The 17,747-nt window shown below is 43.7% G+C and overlaps 1 protein-coding gene across 1 annotated transcript in view; it reads right to left on the bottom strand.

Moving 5' to 3' along the window:
* Positions 1–17,747, bottom strand: part of LOC122559944 (engulfment and cell motility protein 2-like) — a 110,523-nt gene that overhangs the window by 62,863 nt on the left and 29,913 nt on the right. Inside the window, exons 7-9 of the mRNA XM_043710054.1 lie at positions 13,696–13,847; positions 10,777–10,855; positions 9,443–9,496 (exon numbers count right to left, since the gene is read on the bottom strand). Of these exons, the coding sequence (XP_043565989.1) occupies positions 9,443–9,496; positions 10,777–10,855; positions 13,696–13,847 (285 nt within the window). The remainder of the gene's footprint in view (positions 1–9,442; positions 9,497–10,776; positions 10,856–13,695; positions 13,848–17,747) is intronic.

The raw sequence follows: 17,747 nt of genomic DNA, 5'->3' as shown, positions 1-17,747 counted from the left end.
AGAGCCCTGAACAATCCAGCTGTAACTTTAAGATGTGTCAGATAGTTCTGGACTTTCCATTTGAGGAAATAGTTACCCTCCATCCCATCAAACCCTTCAATAATCTTAATTGCTTGAAATTAAGTCACTATGTAGTCTTGCACACTCAAGGTAGTTCAAACTCAGATGATACAACTTCTCATACTTCTCTGTTTATAACTGCAGTATCATTCCAGTGAATCTGATTTCACCTTCAAGGCCAATAGATCCTTCCCAAAGTGCAGTGCTAGAACTAGGTTAATTAACTAAATGGAGTCTGGTCAGAGCATTTTATAGCTGCAGCACAAATCCCACCAATTTACATTACGGCTTTTAGTGACTTCTTTACTCACATCTCCAAAATCTCTCTGAACCCCTACTGCCCTTACTTTCTCACCATCTGGAAAGAACTGTATGGGCCCCAACCCACGAACCATGCCAATCAGATGCTTGGCTAATGTCAGGCGCAGCAGTGGACAATGGGCACAGAGGACCTGCCCTAGGAACTGCCCACCCTCCATCCTGAACCTTGTCTAACAAGAGCAATTCCGTTAAAACCACCAACTTCCGAGATAGTGCAGGTGCCCTGCGGCAACAGCTAAAGTGATGGTGGAAGCTGGAGGAAGCCCTCAAGTGGTTAATTTGGAATTTATGGACTTCAAGAGGCTCATAGGTAGACAGCAGGGGGGGGGGGGGGGGGGAGAGAAGTGAGGTCTGCAGATGCTGGAGATCAGAGTCGAGAGTGTGTTGCTGGAAAAGCACAGCTGGTCAGGCAGCATCCGAAGAGCAGGAGAATTGACGTTTCAGGCATAAGCCCTTCATCAGGAATGAGACTCAAAGGGAGGCAGGTGGAGTGACATCGCTACCTACCTTGTCAAATTTCAGACAGATTCAGTTGGGGGGTTGGGGGTGGAATCAGCTGTGGGTAGGTCTTGTGTTGGATTTTCCAGGTCCCTCTACTTTCAAACGGATTGGTGAGGGAGCATTACAACCAGCTTCATATTTCTTGGGGTGAAAGTGGATGACCTCACATTTGCCCACATTGAAATTCCATCTGCCCCATTCTCATCAATTCACGTTAGTCAATCTTCCTTTCCAACTCTATCTCCCTTCTGCACTGCCTGGATGGACCGCATCAGCAAACTCAGACACATTGCTCTGTATCCCTCCAACTAATGAGTAGAAAGATGAGGCTTAAAGTCCTGTGGGAACCACTAAGTTCATCCTGCTGCTTAGAGTACATACACATTACTCCCACTCTCTGTCTCCCATCTCTTAACCAATTCTGTACCCATGTCTGAAATTGTTCCCCAATTCCATATGGTCTCAGTTTTATCAAGTCAGTTAATGGGATTGTAGTAAATGGAAGCTCACAGAAAGAACATCCTTAAAAACTTGTTTGTCACAATCACAGAATGGTTATGTAGAAGCATGTCATTCAGCCCATCATGTCTGCACCAGCACTCTAAATGACCATCATGATTTGGTGCCATTCTCCTGCCTTTTTTCCCATACACTTGCATATTCCTTCTATTTTAATAATTATCCAATACTCTGCTGAATGCCTTAATTGAACCTGGCTCAACACGTTTCCAGTCAGTACATTCCAGACTCTAACTACTCACTTTGTGAAAATGGTTTCTTCTCACATCACATTTGCAAATCACATCGCTTGCAAATCACTTGAAACTGCTCTCATTCCTGATTCTTTTATAAGCGAGAGTAATTTCTCTCTATATGCTAACCTCTCATTATTTGGAAACTATCACATCTCCCCTTGATCTTCATCACTTCAATAAGGACAGTTCCAACCTCTCCAATCATATCCTCCTGAAAGTCTCTCATCCATGGAACTATTCTTGTAAATCTCACATGCATTCTCTCCAATGCATTCACATCCTTCCTAAATTGAACTGTGCACAATACTCTGGGTGAGATCTAATAAGTTCAACATCACTTCCATGTTCTTGTACTGTAGACCACTATTAATAAAGCCATGAACACTCTATTCTTTATTAACTTTCATTACCTGTCCCGTCACCTTCAATGATCTGTGCACACATATATCCAGGCTCCTACACCCCTGTTAAAATTTAACTGTTTAACTTTTGATGCTTCTCCATGCTCTTCCAACCAAAACACATCACCTCACACTTCCCTGTACTGAACTGCTTCAGCTCCTTAACCAGCCAGTCCACCAACTTGTCTACGTCCTTTGGAATTTTTACACTGCCCTCCTCACAGTTTGCAATGCTTCCAAGTTTTGCATTATAGACAAACTTTCAAACTGCCCACTGCACTTTAATATATGTCAGTAAAAGCAAGGGTCCAAATACAGACCTCTGGGAACTCACTACATACCTCCCTCTAGTGGAAAAATATCCATTGATCATTACTCTGTTTCCTATCACTCAGCCACTTGTGCCTCCACATTGCAATTGTTCCTTTTATTCCATGGTCCATAACTTTTCCCACAAGCGTGATATGTGGCACGACATCAAAATCCTTCTAGAAAGTCATGGACACTACACCAACAGCATTACACTTACTGACTCTTACTGTTACTTCTTCAAGAAAGTCCGGAAAGTTAATTAAATATGATCTTTCATTTGGAAATTCTTGCGGACTCTTCCTGATCAATCTATTTTTCTCCACGGAACCACTAATTCTATCCCTCAATTATTTCTCGAGGTTTTCTCACAACTGAAGTTAAACTAACTGGCAATTGCTGGGCATATCCTTACTACATTTTTTTTTACACAAAGACATGAGGCTTTCAATTCTCCAAGCATCTGGCACTTCTCCTGCATTTAGAGGAGACTGAAGATTATGGCTAGTGCCCCTGCAATTTCCACACTCACTTCAATATCTTTGATGCATCTCACACAGTCATAGAGTCATAGAGATGTACAGTATGGAAACAGACCCTTCGGTCCAACCAGTCCATGCTGACCAGATATCCAACCCAATCTAGTCCTACCTGCCAGCAACCGGTCCATATCCCTCCAAACCCTTCCTATTCACGTACCCATCCAAATGCCTCTTAAATGTTGCAATTGTATCAGCCTCCACCACTTCCTCTGGCAGTTCATTCCATACTCGTACCACCCTCTGTGTGAAAATGTTGCCCCGTAGGTCTCTTTTATATCTTTCCCCTCTCACCCTAAACCTATGCCCTCTAGTTCTGGACTCCCCAACCCCAGGGAAAAGACTTTGCCTATAAAGCATACCAAATGCCTTCTTCACTATCCTATCTACCTGCGACTCCACTTTCAAGGAGCTATGAACCTGCACTCCAAGGTCTCTTTGTTCAGCATCCTCCCTAGGACCTTACCATTGAGTGTATAAGTCCTGCTAAGATTTGCTTTCCCAAAATGCAGCATCTCGCATTTATCTGAATTAAACACCATCTGCCACTTCTCAGCCCATTGGCCCATCTGGTCAAGATCCTGTTGTTAACTTGAAGTATCCACACTCAATCCAACACTTCTTCCTTTTAACCTTTCTTGTGGGACAGTTTCCTCTTCAAGTCACCAGGGCTTTGGTAGCATCTACCTTATTGGTAAAGACAGATACAAAGTATTCTTTTAACTCCTCAGCGTTGCCCCCTGCAGCCATGTGCAAGTCATCTTTTTGGTCTCAAATTGCCTTCCTTCTATTTGCTACTCGGTTACTATTTATATGCAAGTTTGGGATTTCCTTTCTGTTGGCTGCCAGTCTTTTCTCAATTCATCTTTGCTTCTTTAATATGCTTTTTCACCTCCCACTGGAATCTTCAATAGTCCTCTTGGTTCTCAACTATATTTCTACCTGACATTTATCACAAATACAATGTTCTCTCCTTTATCTTAATTTCTATCTCCTTTGTCAGAGACAGAGCTCTGAATTGATTTGTCCCATCTTTCCCCTTTGATGGACTATACCTTGTCAGTATCTGATCCAACTTTTCTTTGAAGCCACACAATTCTTCAGTTACTGTTTTTCCCACCAACACCTTGCGCCAGTCAATCCTGGGAGAAAGTGAGCACTGCAGATGCTGGAGATCAGAGAGTGTAATGCTGGAAAAGCACAGCAGGTCAGGCAGCATCCAAGGAGCGGGAGAATTGAAGTTTTGGGCATAAGTCCTTCCAGTCAAAGCACTCAAGCTCTGCTTTTGTCCCATTGAAGTCTGCTCTCTGAAAACTGACTTGTCATATTTTGGATTTTTAACACTATTCTGAAAAAGGGTCACTGGACCCGAAATGTCGACTCTGCATTCTCTCCACAGATGCTGTTAGATATATCGGGCTTCTCCAGCAATTTCTGGTTTTGTTTTAGATTTCCAGCACCTGCATTTCATATTTTTATTTCAGTTTAAATGCAGTCTGCCATTGTGGAATAGGTCTCTTTTGCCCCAGACTGGATAGAAAATGTTAAGTGTTTTAGCCAATATTGGCAGACATGCTAATTGCTCCACAAAGCCTGGTTGGATTTAATGATAGTACGTGACATGTACGGGAGGTCATTTGACTTGTTGCAGCTTTTTGAATCAACAATCCTACTCATTACTCTGCAGCCATAAAAAAATTCCCTTTTGACTACCTAATCCAAGATGGAGGACAGGAAACATTTCTGGCTGTAACAGCTGCTCCTTTTTTGAGGTATTTTAGGAGTTGATTTCCTTGAAGTCCAGGAGCAGCAATTACTGTTTTATATGCTGTTGCAAAAAAATCAAAACAATGGCATTTATAAAAGGGACAGGAACAAGCAAAGGCAGCACATGGTAAGGTCAGTGCAGGAGAGAGAGAGAGAGAGAGAGAGAGAGAGAGACCCACACTGCTCCCTCACGCAGCAGTGAACCTGTGCAGTTACTGCCTTTGCTGTTGAATTCATTTTGCGCTGGACATCGGAGTGCATCTGGAAAAATTAACAAACAGTGAAATTCACAGTGGACCTTGGAGGAACCCGTTTGGGAGACGTCACAGCACAGAGACAGATAAGTGAAGTTTTAAGTATAGCCTTGCTGTAAATCTACAAAAGTGAGTAGAGTGGGTTCTTTCTGGATTATATGTTTTATTTGAGATATGTCTCTTGATTAAACTTAACAATATAAGCCATAAGTATTAAGTTAGCCTGGAACAGTATTTTGCAGAGGAATAAAACAGTGCTATTTTCTTGATCTGCAGATTGGAAGAAGCTAAAATGGCCCTTAGTAGAGTGATATACTCTTCTTGTCAGATGTGGGAGTTTAGGGAAAGTTTACGTGTTACTGAGGATTACATCTGCAATAAATGCCATTGGTTGCGAATCCGAGCAGATTGAATGATTCGGTTGGAGCGACTGTTGGAGGCAATGAGGCATTTACAAGAGCAAGGGGGTGGCAATTATAGGAAGGGAGAACAGTCACAGATACAGTCAAGTAGGTGGGTTTATGCAGGAAAGATAGGAGGGGTAGGCAGGTAGTGCAGGAGTGTCCTGTGGCTATCCTCATCTCAAACAAGTATACTGTTTTGGAAAATGTAGGGGGTGATGGATACTCAGGGAGATTTAGCATGAACAGCCAAGTTTCTGGTATTGAGACAGACTCTAATGCAATGAAGGGTACGTCGGGTTCCAAGAGATCGTTTGTGTTAAGGGACTCTCTAGTCCAAGACACAGACAGATGTTTCTGTGGCCAGCAGCAAAAAATCAGAATGGTGTGTTGCCTCCCTGGGGCCAGGATCAAGGATGTCTCAGAGAGGGTGCAGAATGTTCTCAAAGGGGAGAGGGACCAGCAGGAGGTCATTGTACACATTGGAACCAATGACATAGGAAGGGAAAAGGATGAGACTTTGAAGGCAGATTATAGAGAGGCAGGAATTTAAAAAGGAGAGTGGTAATATCTGGATTACTCCCGGTGCTACGAGCTAGTGAGGGTAGGAATAGGAGGATAGAGCAGATGAATACATGGCTGAGGAGCTGGTGTATGGGAGAAGGATTCACATTTTTGGATCATTGGAATCTCTTCTGGGGTAGAAGTGACCTATACAAGAAGGATGGATTACACCCGAATTGGAAATGGACTAGTATACTGGCAGGGAGATTTGCGAGAGCTACTTGGGAGGATTTAAACTAGTAAGGTGGGGGGTGGCTGGGACCCAGGGAGATAGTGAGGAAAGAGATCAATCTGAGACTGGTACATTTGAGAAAAGAAGCGAGTCAAACAGTCAGGGCAGGCAGGGACAAGGTAGGACTAATAAATTAAACTGCATTTATTTCAATACAAGAGGCCTAACAGGGGAGGCAGATGAACTTAGGGCATGGTTAGGAACATGGGACTGGGATATCATAGCAATTACAGAAACATGGCTCAGGGATGGACAGGACTGGCAGCTTAATGTTCCAGGATACAAATGCTACAGGAAGGATGGAAAGGGAGGAGAGAGAGGAGGGGAGTGGCGTTTTTGATAAGGGATAGTATCACAGCTGTGCTGAGGGAGGATATTCCCAGAAATACATCCAGGGAAGTTATTTGGGTGGAACTGAGAAATAAGAAAGGGATAATCACCCTATTAGGATTGTATTATAGACCCCCTAATAGTCAGAGGGAAATTGAGAAACAAACTTGTAAGGTGATCTCAGCTATCTGTAAGAATAATAGGGTAGTTATGGTAGGGGATTTTAACTTTCCAAACATAAACTGGGGCTGCCATAGTGTTACATGGAGAGGAATTTGTTAAGTGTGTACAAGGAAATTTTCTGATTCAGAATGTGGATGTACCTATTAGAGAAGGTGCAAAACTTAACCTGCTCAGGAGAATTCAAAGGGTTTTTACAAATACATTAAGGACAAAAGGGTAACTAGGGAGAGAATAGGGCCCCTCAAAGATCAGCAAGGCGGCCTTTGTGTGGAGCCGCAGGAGATACTAAACGAGTATTTTGCATCAGTGTTTACTATAGAGAAGAACATGGAAGATATAAAATGTAGGGAAATAGATGGTGACATCTTGAAAAATGTCCATAATACAGAGGAGGAAGTGCTGGATATCTTGAAACACATAAAAGTGGTTAAATCCTCAGGACCTGATCAGGTTCACCCTAGAACTCTGTGGGAAGCTAGTGAAGTGATTGCTGGGCCCCTTGCTGAGATATTGTATCATCGATAGTCACAGGTCAGGTGCCGGAAGACTGGAGATTGGCTAACGTGGTGGCACTCTTTAAGAAGGGTGGTAAGGACAAGCCAGGGAACTATAGACCAGTAAGCCTGACGTCAGTGGTGGGCAAGTTGTTGGAGGGAATCTTGAGGGACAGGATTTACCTGTATTTGGAAAGGCAAGGACCGATTAGGGATAGTCAACATGGCTTTGGGCGTGGGAAATCATGTCTCACGAATTTGACTGAGTTTTTTGAAGAAGTAACGAAGAGGACAAAGATGAGGGCAGAGCAGTAGACGTGATTGACGTGGACTTTGGTAAGGCATTCGACAAGGTTCCACATGGGAGACTGGTTAGCAAGGCTAGATCCTATGGAATACAGGGAGAACTAACCATTTGGATGCAGCACATGCTCGAAGGTAGAAGACAGAAGCTGGTGGTGGAGGGTTGTTTTTCATACTGGAGGCCTGTGACCAGTGGGTCCACTATTTTCCGTCATTTATATAAATGATTTGGATGTGGGCTTAAGAGGTATCGTTAGTAAGTTTGCAGATGACACCAAAATTGGAGGTGTAGTGGACAGCGAAGAAGGTTACCTCAGGGATTTGGACCAGATGGGCCAATGGCCTGAGGAGTGGCAGATGGAGCTTAATTTAGATAAATGCGAGGTGCTGCATTTTGGGAAAGCAAATCTTGGCAGGACTTATACACTTAATGGTAAGGTTCTAGGGTGTGTTGCTGAACAAAGAGACCTTGGAGTGCAGGTTCATAGCTCCTTGAAAGTAGAGAGTCGCAGGTAGATAGGATACTAAAAGTGGCGCTTGGTATGCTTTCCTTTATTAGTGAGAGTATAGAGTACAGGAGTTGGGAGGTCAGGACATTGGTTTGGCCATTGTTGGAATATTGCGGGCAATTCCGGTCTCCTTCCGATCGCATGGATGTTGTGAAAGTTGAAAATGCTCAGAAAAGATTTACAAGGATGATGCCAGGGTGGGAGGATTTGAGCTATAGGGAGAGGCTAAATAGGTTGGGGCTGTTTTCTCTGGAGCGTTGGAGACTGAGGGGTCACCTTATGGAGGTTTATAAAATCATGAGGGGCATAGGTAGGATAAATAAACAAAGTCTTATCCCTGGGGTGGGGGAGTCCACAACTAGAGGGCATAGTATTAGGGCGAGAGGGGAAAGATATAAAAGAGACCTGAGGGGCAACTTTTTCAGAGGGTGGTACGTGTATGGAATGTGCTACCAAAAAAAGTGGTGGAGGCTGGTACAATTACAACATTTAAAAGACTTATGGATGCGTATATGAATAGGAAGGGTTTGGAGGGATATGGGCTGGGTCCTGGCAAGTGGAACTGGATTAGGTTGGGATACCTGGTCGGCATGGACTGAAGGTTCTGTTCCCATGCTATACATCTCTCTGACTCTATGACTATTTAGACAATTTTACTTTGCAATTACTATTGAATTGGTTTTTGTCATTCCTTCAGCATTTTTGCAATCACATCAAATTGCCATATAAAAAAATTCATCTTCAAGGTGACTCTGTGTAAACAATTTTTCTACTGTTACTCTGTCAAAACCCCTTCAGAATTTAAACACTTTCACACAATCTTCCTCTGCTTGATGGATAATTCATTCTTTTCATTTGGGTCCAGTTGTCTGCTTCTATGCCTTTCCTGAGGCACTTTGAAAGCACGTGGTTGGTCAATGGTTATTGCCATGTGACCCAAACAAGGGCAGGGCTTAAATGTTAGTCTGAAGCCAGTGTCACTCATCCCTCTAACCATACACCAACTAGCACTCGTGGTGTGAGGAATTTTACATTCTTATGTTTAAATTCCTCCATTTTCTTGCCCCTCCCTAACTAAGTAAGCTCTTGCAATTTTAGCATTTTGGGGATCCTCGATTTTAATTGCTCCAAACTGGCAACTGTACCTTCCGTTACTTAAATCCTAAGGTCTGGAATTCCTTCTATTAACCTCTCTACCTTGCTCTCCTCATCTAAGATGCTCCTTAAACCTATCTCTTTGACCAAACTTTTGTTAACCTGTTCTAGCATCTCTTTATAGTGCTTATGGTGAAATCTTCTTTGGTATTGCTCCTGTGAAGTGCATCTGGATGTTTTAATGTGTTGAAGGAGTGTACGTTGTTGCCATTTCCACCTGTTCTTTTGCATCCATTACCTAATGAGGACAGAAGCAATTTGCAATTGTTTTCTGAGAGGTGCGTTGGGCTCGAGAAAGGAAGACAACTCTTCAATGTTATCGCCCATTGAAGGTTTGAAATGACATGCGTTTATCATTACTTACTGTCAAAGGCAGATCGAGACCAGATTCCTCCCCTTCTGAGGGGGGAAGGACAGACTGTCGGTGACAGCAGAGACCCCCAAAGCAATAGCGTCAACACCAATCGGCCGTATCCACAGAGCATGAGTTAGAGCAGCAACAAGAAGAGATAGGGTTAGTAATGACAGAAAGGAAAGAGTACAAACAGGGGTGGGTGTGTGTGGAGGTGAGCGGTTAGGGTGTTGATAGGATCATGGGCGTTTATTATAGTTTTGAGGGATGAAAATCTAATTAAAAACAATTGGAGGAGGGCCATAAATTCTAATGCAGCCTTTTGGGACACAGTTCAGTAAAAAAACAAACAAACTAACTAAGGGGAATTGTCACTTGTGAAGAGTCAGAGAGGGCAAGGGAAAAGCACAATGCCACGTTATTTCTTTTCCTGTTCATCCTGGTCTTTTCTACATCTAACATTGAGGAGGAATGCCAAAGTTATTGAATAGGCACTGGAGAAATTCAACAAGACTAGTTCAGGGACAAGGGGGATTAAAAAAGGGATATTTTCAGTGGACCAGAGCAGGTTAAGGGGAACTCTGATTGGGATGCACCAGATGAAGAGGGATTTTGGGAAGTTAAAAATCAGGAGATAATATCGTGATATTTGACGGTAATGAAAGAGAGGACACAGTGGTGCCTGCACCCACACAGGCTGACAGGCAAACAGCAGCTGTCTAGTTAAAATGGAGAGGGCTGTGTGCTGGTGGGAGCTATAACCCAGGAAGAGCTGACACATTTGATTCTGTAATATCTTCCAAGTCAAAATTAATCTGAGTTTTTGGTATTCATCCAATTTTGCCCTTTTGACAATTCCCTACTTCCTCCAGGCCACCTTTGACAGAGTAAAGTGCCTTCCACTGCATAGTTGTTAAGTCCAAAATCTGATCTCGAAACTTCTTTACTCAGTTTCCTTCCTCCTTTGTAAATGCCCAATGAAACCTACGACTTTGACCAGATTCTGTTCCAAAGGCTTGATGTCAATGTGTCCAATTAAGTTCCTGGGAATGTTTTACCACATCAAGGGGGATCAAGATAAACAAAAGTTGCTGCTCTGTTGCAAGCAAAGTTGACAAAACCAGCAGGGAATTACAATGAATGGAGAGAGGTTATGGATGGCAGTGAGCAGCAGAGTGCTCAGTTAGTAAAAACAGCATTTAATGACATTCAACAAAGTCACTCTAATGCAAAATGTTTTAAGCAGATGAGACTACAAAGCAAGCTGCAAGAGGGTTTAGAGGAGATTGTAGTGCAGAAAAAGAGCTGCCCACCCAAACAGGTGAAGAGACAGATAGAACACTGACCTGCCTACGATCCTCTGGTGCTTTCAGGAATAAAGCATTGATCAGCGCAATGGCGTAAGTCTGGATTTCCTGGTTCGATCTGTGGGGATAATGGCATGTTCGGAATTATTGGCTGCGAGAGTCTGTATTGCTGTGGGTTCAAACACCCCGACACTGCTGCGGCAGTGTACTCTATACATAGTTTAAATCTATTTGTTCAGATATGTTCTGTGAGAGGTGGGACGTGAACCAGAACCTTTGACCCAGAGGTAGGGACATTATCAAGGTATACAAAAAAAACAACTTGATCATTGTAGATATCCAGCCACCTTGCTCAGGGTTGCACGACCATAAACTTGTGAAGATGAGGAGTTTATCTGACATCTTTTACAAGACAAACGTGTCTCAAAGCCTTCCGTAAGGAGCGAAGATTGTGCTAATTGGAATCAGTGTAGGCTACCCAGCAACTAACAAACAGCAATGTGATGGATCATCAGCAAACTGTTGGTCAAGGTCTAAATGCTGGGACAGGCAGTATGAGAAATAACCTGCTCTTCTTCCAATCAATGCCATGAGATCTTTCACATAAAAACAAAAGGCAGGGGCGAGCTCCATTTAATGTTTCACCCATAAGAATGAAGGAATCGTTATGATGCAGAAGGAGGCCATTCAGTCCAGACAGCACTTCAGAACAGTACAGTACTCCCCAAAACTGAAGCATCAGGTTGAACAGCTCAACTCAACTCCTGCATCAGAGGTAAGAGTGCTAGAAAGCCAACTTCTTTAACAGGGGTACAAACCAAATTCTAACCGGATTGCTGCCCCTAAAGTGCATTAGTGAACCAGTTTAAATAGAACAAACTATCAGCAACAGTTTCATTTTCATCACTAAACTCTAAACTTCTCATTTTTATTAAATTTTGGAATTCCACCATCTGCAATGGCAGGATTTGAACCCAAGTCCTCAGAATATTACTCTGGTCTCTAGATTAATCACCCTGCCATGTTTTCACCATCCCCCCAGACTTCCCTCTCACTGAGCATGAACGAACGGTCCTTAGCAAAGATTCACCATGGACATCCAGTCCCTATACACCTCTATCCGCCATGATGAAGGCTTCCAAGCCCTCCATTTCTTCCTCCCCCAGCGTTCTGGGTACAGCGCCTGGGACCCGGGTTCGATTCCAGCCTCAGGCGACTGTCTGTGTGGAGCTTGTACATTCTCCCAGTGTCTGCGTGAGTTTCCTCCGGGTGCTCCAGTTTCTTCCCACAATCCAAAGATGTGCAGGTTAGATGAACTGGCCATGCTAAATTTCCCATAGTATTCCAGGATGTGCAGGTTATGTGCATTAGTAAGGGAAAATGTAGAGTAGTAGGGTAGGGGGTTGGGTCTGGGAGGTATACTCTTCAGACAGTTCAGTGTGGACTTGTTGGGCCAAATGGCCTCTCTCCACACTGTCGGGATTCTATGATCAGCCTTGAATTGCCAAGCTAGCATTCCCAAGCTCATTACAAGGATCAGGAGGGAGAGGACTTTGGTGTGAAAGCTGCACCAATTAGAACATAGAACATAGAACAGTACAGCACAGAACAGGCCCTTCAGCCCACGATGTTGTGCTGACCACTGATCCTCATGTATGCACCCTCAAATTTCTGTGACCATATGCATGTCCAGTAGTCTCTTAAATATCCCCAATGACCTTGCTTCCACAACTGCTGCTGGCAATGCAGTCCATGCTCTCACATCTCTCTGTGTAAAGAACCCACCTCTGACATCCCCTCTATACTTTCCTCCAACCAGCTTAAAACTATGATCCCTCGTGTTAGTCATCTCTGCCCTGGGAAATAGTCTCTGGCTATTGACTCTATCTATGCCTCTCATTATCTTGATTACCTCAATTAGGTCCCCTCTCCTCCTCCTTTTCTCCAATGAAAAAAGTCCGAGCTCAGTCAACCTCTCTTCATAAGATTCTCTAGCCGTGCTGGAGTTCAGTTCCTCCTTGGATATTAGGAAGAACTTTGTCACTCGTGTTGATTTATGCTTGGAATAATCTGCCGGGCAAAGGTACGGAGACTAAAATATCTATAGGTAGGCAATCAATGAGTCTTTTCTCCTGAAGGTCTCTGTACTAGAAGGATGAGGCTGAGCCTCTCCATTTTGTTCAGGTTCTTATCCTTCAACCTCACCACTGGCCTGACTCTTACTCCGGGTGTTATTATCACAGCTTTGACTGTGATTGCTACCTCAGACCGGCAGGGGAAGGGGTTGAGAAAAAGACTCTACGGGATTAGACACCATTTTGCAAGAGCCAAACCTTTACTGACATGTTTCAGGAGGAGATGTGAGCTAAGGCCATCTTTAAACTGAAACATTGCCATTGAGAGTTGGTCTGACTGCGTCGTATATAACCGGGAGTAGCTGGAGTGATTGTTAAAGAGTCATCACAGTCCCAATGGGACAATTGGCTTCTTTCTGTGCTACAGTCTATAATTCTAATCTAGGAAATGTTTGACAGCCATTTCAGATTTTGTTTTGTTGCCCTTCTCATGTGATGACAGGGAAAGGGTTGAATCTGAAGTGTTTTTGCAATGATAACCACACATTGACAGTAGATGGCAGTGTTCTCTCATTCGACAGAGAGGCTTCTTAGCAACTCTACTAGACTGCTTCATCAGTTCAGGATCAGTAAGTCTGCAACCCCTCTTCCTTTGACTAATCTCACCCATTCATTGAGAGACTAGGTCAGTGCTATGAGTCAATTCTACTCTAATATAGTTTTCAGAACAAGGAAACAATTCACTGCAGTAAAAAGAAACAAAGAGACGCAGCGCAGTTTCAACGTTTTGCTCAGGATTCAAGCTCTAATGAAACACGTGCAGCTCCGCAGAGCTGTCTGACACTCACAGCTGCGGTTGAGCAGTGAGCTGTGTAACACTTACACCTGGAGATGAGCAATGAGTTGCCCCACAGTGATCTCCTCTGCCACTTTCTTGTAGAGGCTTTGGCTGTTCAACACCATGCTCTCCAGAATGGCCAGTGACCGCTGCAGGATGGAAGCATCCACTGACGTTTGGTTGACATAGCTTGCAATCTGTGGAAAAGAAAAACAGAAACTCACCATTCAGAATAGGAAGCAAACACTGGTTAAAACAGCACATAGGTGTCTAGAATGGGCAAACAACATCGGTCCCAAAATTGCCCAACTCCCAGAGCAAGGTAAAGGTTTCCATTTAGTATTCAGAAACATAGGCAGATGGTCACAACGTGGGAAGAAAATTTGACAATGGGATTAGTTTGAAACAATCATGCAAAGAGCTAGTACAGAGTCAAAGGGCCAAATGGTCTCCATTTGGTAAAAGATGCATACTTCTACCGGTTTCTCCTGAATTTCATAACTGCAAATTGTTAAGATATGGAAAGGTTAGTCTGTTTAGTAGGTTAGATCATTTGCACGGAAATCTATGAGCAGGCTCCTCCAGTACTGAGAGGAGTAATGAGAGCTAATGAAACCAGGAGACATTTACAGAGGCAAACATTAGCCACTGCTTCAAATGTGCATTGGCGCTGTTTTGCATCATGTACACAAAATACCACCTAACCACATGGCTATGCTGAACAGCAGCAGTAACAATGCCAAAACATATTTGGTCTTGAAGGATGGATTCATCCACCTGGTCCCTCTTGAAAGATAATTTTGTTTTTCACAGGCCAAGACAGACAGGAATCAGTGCAGTAGTCAGAGATCAGCCCACACATACAGACGAGAAAGAAGGATTTGCATTTCTATATCAACCTGCGCAGCCTCACAAAGTCAAAGTCTTTTCCAGCTAATGAACATATTTGAGGGATAGCCAATTCATGCACAGCAATACTCCACAGGAGAAGCTGCTCTTTTTCAGATAACACTGTAGAATCTTTTTTTAATATCCACCCAGAGGCCAGGGGGGACCTTAGTTTAGGGTCTGTGCAAAAGCTGACCCCCCCCCCCCCCCCCGACAATGCATTCTCCCCGTACTATACTGACTGCATCAGCCTGGGTCTGTGCTCATACCTCAAGCGGAACTTGAAACTGTGATCTCCGGACTTAGAGACACCAGTCAACACAACAAAAGACAACACTGACCAACACAAAGAATGTTTACAAATAGACCTGTGCTGGGAAGAAAGACAGCCCACCACTTCCTCTCAAAAACAATTCAGAGTGTCACATGCCACCTGCCTACTGCAGCAAAAGGGCAGCACAGTGGCTCAGTGGTTAGCACTGCTGCCTCACAGTGCTAGGGACCCTGGTTCAATTCCACCCTCGAGCAACTGTCTGTGTGAAATTTGCACATTCTCCCCTTGACTGCGTGGGTTTCCTCCGAGTCCTCTGGTTTGCTTCCACAGTCTAAAGCCAAGCAGATTAGGTGGACTGGCCATGGGAAATTGCATAGTGTACAGGAATGTGCTGGCTAGATGGGTTAGACATGAGAAATACAGGGCTACAGGGATTGGGTGGGGTGGGGGGGGTGGGAGGGAGATACGGGTCTGGGTGGGATGATCTTCGGAGGGTCAGTGTGGACTCAATGGGCCGAATGGCCTGCTTCCGCACTGCAGAGATTCTAAGAAGAAGTGATTTGTATAAACCAGGTTCTCCAGCGGAGTTTGGGATGGCCCCGCACTGATCAGACTGAACCAGGGCATGACTCACCCAAGCTGAGTAGGCAAAAAAGTGAGGACTGCAGATGCTGGAAACCAGAGTTTAGATCAGAGTGGTGCTGGAAAAGCACAGCAGGTCAGGCAGCATCCGAGGAGCAGGAAAATAGACGTTTCAGGCAAAAGCCCTCACCCAAGCTGAGTCAAGGGCACTGCTCGGCTGAGGTGGGAAGTGGGGTATGGGGTCTGGAATGTCCTGTGTCTGAAGCACCCAATTCATCAGCACTGTAGATTCAGAGCAGCTTTAGGCCCTCCTCTCCCATGCCACTAGTTACCAATAAGTCATCGTTCAGCTTATTATTGTCTGCAGGATCATTCTGTGCACAAAATGGCTGCAGTGGTGGTCTATAAACCAGCACAGTTCAAGATGGGGTTTTTTTTCCATGCAAAGGGAAATATTGGTTTCAGAAAAGTGAGAAGGTGCTGCATAAATATACACATTTCTTCACAAGAACAGAAAGGTCTGTAATCCTCTCATCCTGCTGCAGCTGCTTAAAGATAGAACAGTCATTCTTTTTGTAACCCAATAGCAGGGATCTGTCTTATTCAGGGATTCCACTCCCCAGCCAACACCCCTTCCCCACGCCATTGAGAAAAAAAAATCATTACGATCCAAAATCCAGGAGCTAAGAGCAGGAACAATCTTGTCAGACAGCAATAGTCACATTTGTATGTGCTAATTAGAACAGGCAAGGCTGATTTAATTAAACAACTCAGCACGTTCCATCAAACCCACAAACCTCAGCATTCTGCTTCAGTGTGACCCAATTCTCATAATAAGGGGTCTCCCACCTTCTAATATCCCCACAATCTCACAGTGAGGGATAGCACTGGACAGACAGGAGAGAACGATCAGAGAATGCAAGAGGAGAGACTGAGAAGGAGGAGAACTTGAGAGAGATTTAGTAGTTAATTGTGATGGGGGAAGAACGAGAGAGAGAGAAAACACAAGATAGAAAGGCATGAAAGAATGCTGAGCAGAAGCAGAATGAGCAAAAAATGGTTTAACAAAAAAGACAGAAATAGGAAGATGGGATCAAAAGTGAAGAACAAGGAATGTGACAGCAGAAGTGAGATCTATAGTGAGAAAAAGCTAGAAGAGTCAGAATACAATAAAGGCAGAGAGAAAAAGAGACACACACACACACACACACACACCGCGTGCGCGCACACACACACACACACACACACACACACACACCTCTCAACACAACTCAGTGGGAGAAAGCATTCATTCACTTTTTCCCTCGCTGCTTCCTCCTCCTCCACTGTCTTAGAAGCACCAATTCTTCACCAGTCATTTTTGTTTGAAAAGAAGAGAATTACATAACAGCTTGAGGAAAAGGAATATAGAAGTTTCGAGAAAGCTATAATCAGAGATTGAAATGAGGACAGACTAGATTGACCTAGTGCTGTGGAAACTGATTGCAAAATGTGTTTAAGGTTTGGGAGGAGACCAATATCAAAATCTTCAAAAAGCACACACCTCATTCTCCTCCTCTCCCAACAGACAATAAATAGTTAATATTACTTTTAACTCCATTTTGACTTTGAAAATAGTTCATAGATGGGGACTATACTGGAACATTAACCTATATTCTCAACATGACTGGAGTTGAAGATGTATTTTTCTACTGTTTTTATTTCTCTGTTTTCTAGCATTTCTAATTTTATTTTTCTCCCTTTTTATTTCAGGGGGTTTGTCCTGACAGTCCAGTGAATGCCTCCAGTCCTGGGCAATGGTGTGTGACACAGTAAAAAGAAAGGAGTTCAACACAGTGGCTTTGTGCCATGTAAGTGTCCTTGCAAGAGGCCTCTGAGCTGTGGGAAAGATTTCTTGGCTAAAGTCAACATTGGAGTTTCCCACGGGATAGAGTCTGGGATTCAGTCCAGGCTCAGCGATCTTTGTGTCACCGCAGATAGGAACTGAAATACTCCAGAAGAAAGCTACAAACTTTGAGGTTAAACGCTTGACAGGGGCTTCTTTCACTGGGGTCACTTGCTCAGACATTAAACTATTTCCCATTTTTAAAACAAGGAAGGAAAAAGTGGCCCCTTATTTAGACACTGACTATCATAGACCCTGCGACACCTCAAACTGCTTTCCAACAATGATACAACAGGATACATATTCAGCTTCTGTGCCATTCAGCCCAACTACTCCATGCTAGCATTTCAGCTGCATTCAGACCTCCTGTCATTTCCTCATCTAAATCCACCATTGTAAAGCTGTATTCCCAATTCCATTGTTCTTCCTGTCTTGCTTCACCTTGGTGGTGGCAGCCTTCTGTCTTAC

The sequence above is a fragment of the Chiloscyllium plagiosum genome, chromosome 20 (assembly GCF_004010195.1).
Source record: "Chiloscyllium plagiosum isolate BGI_BamShark_2017 chromosome 20, ASM401019v2, whole genome shotgun sequence".
Lineage (NCBI taxonomy): Eukaryota > Metazoa > Chordata > Chondrichthyes > Orectolobiformes > Hemiscylliidae > Chiloscyllium > Chiloscyllium plagiosum.
This window is presented reverse-complemented; position numbering and strand designations above follow the sequence as displayed.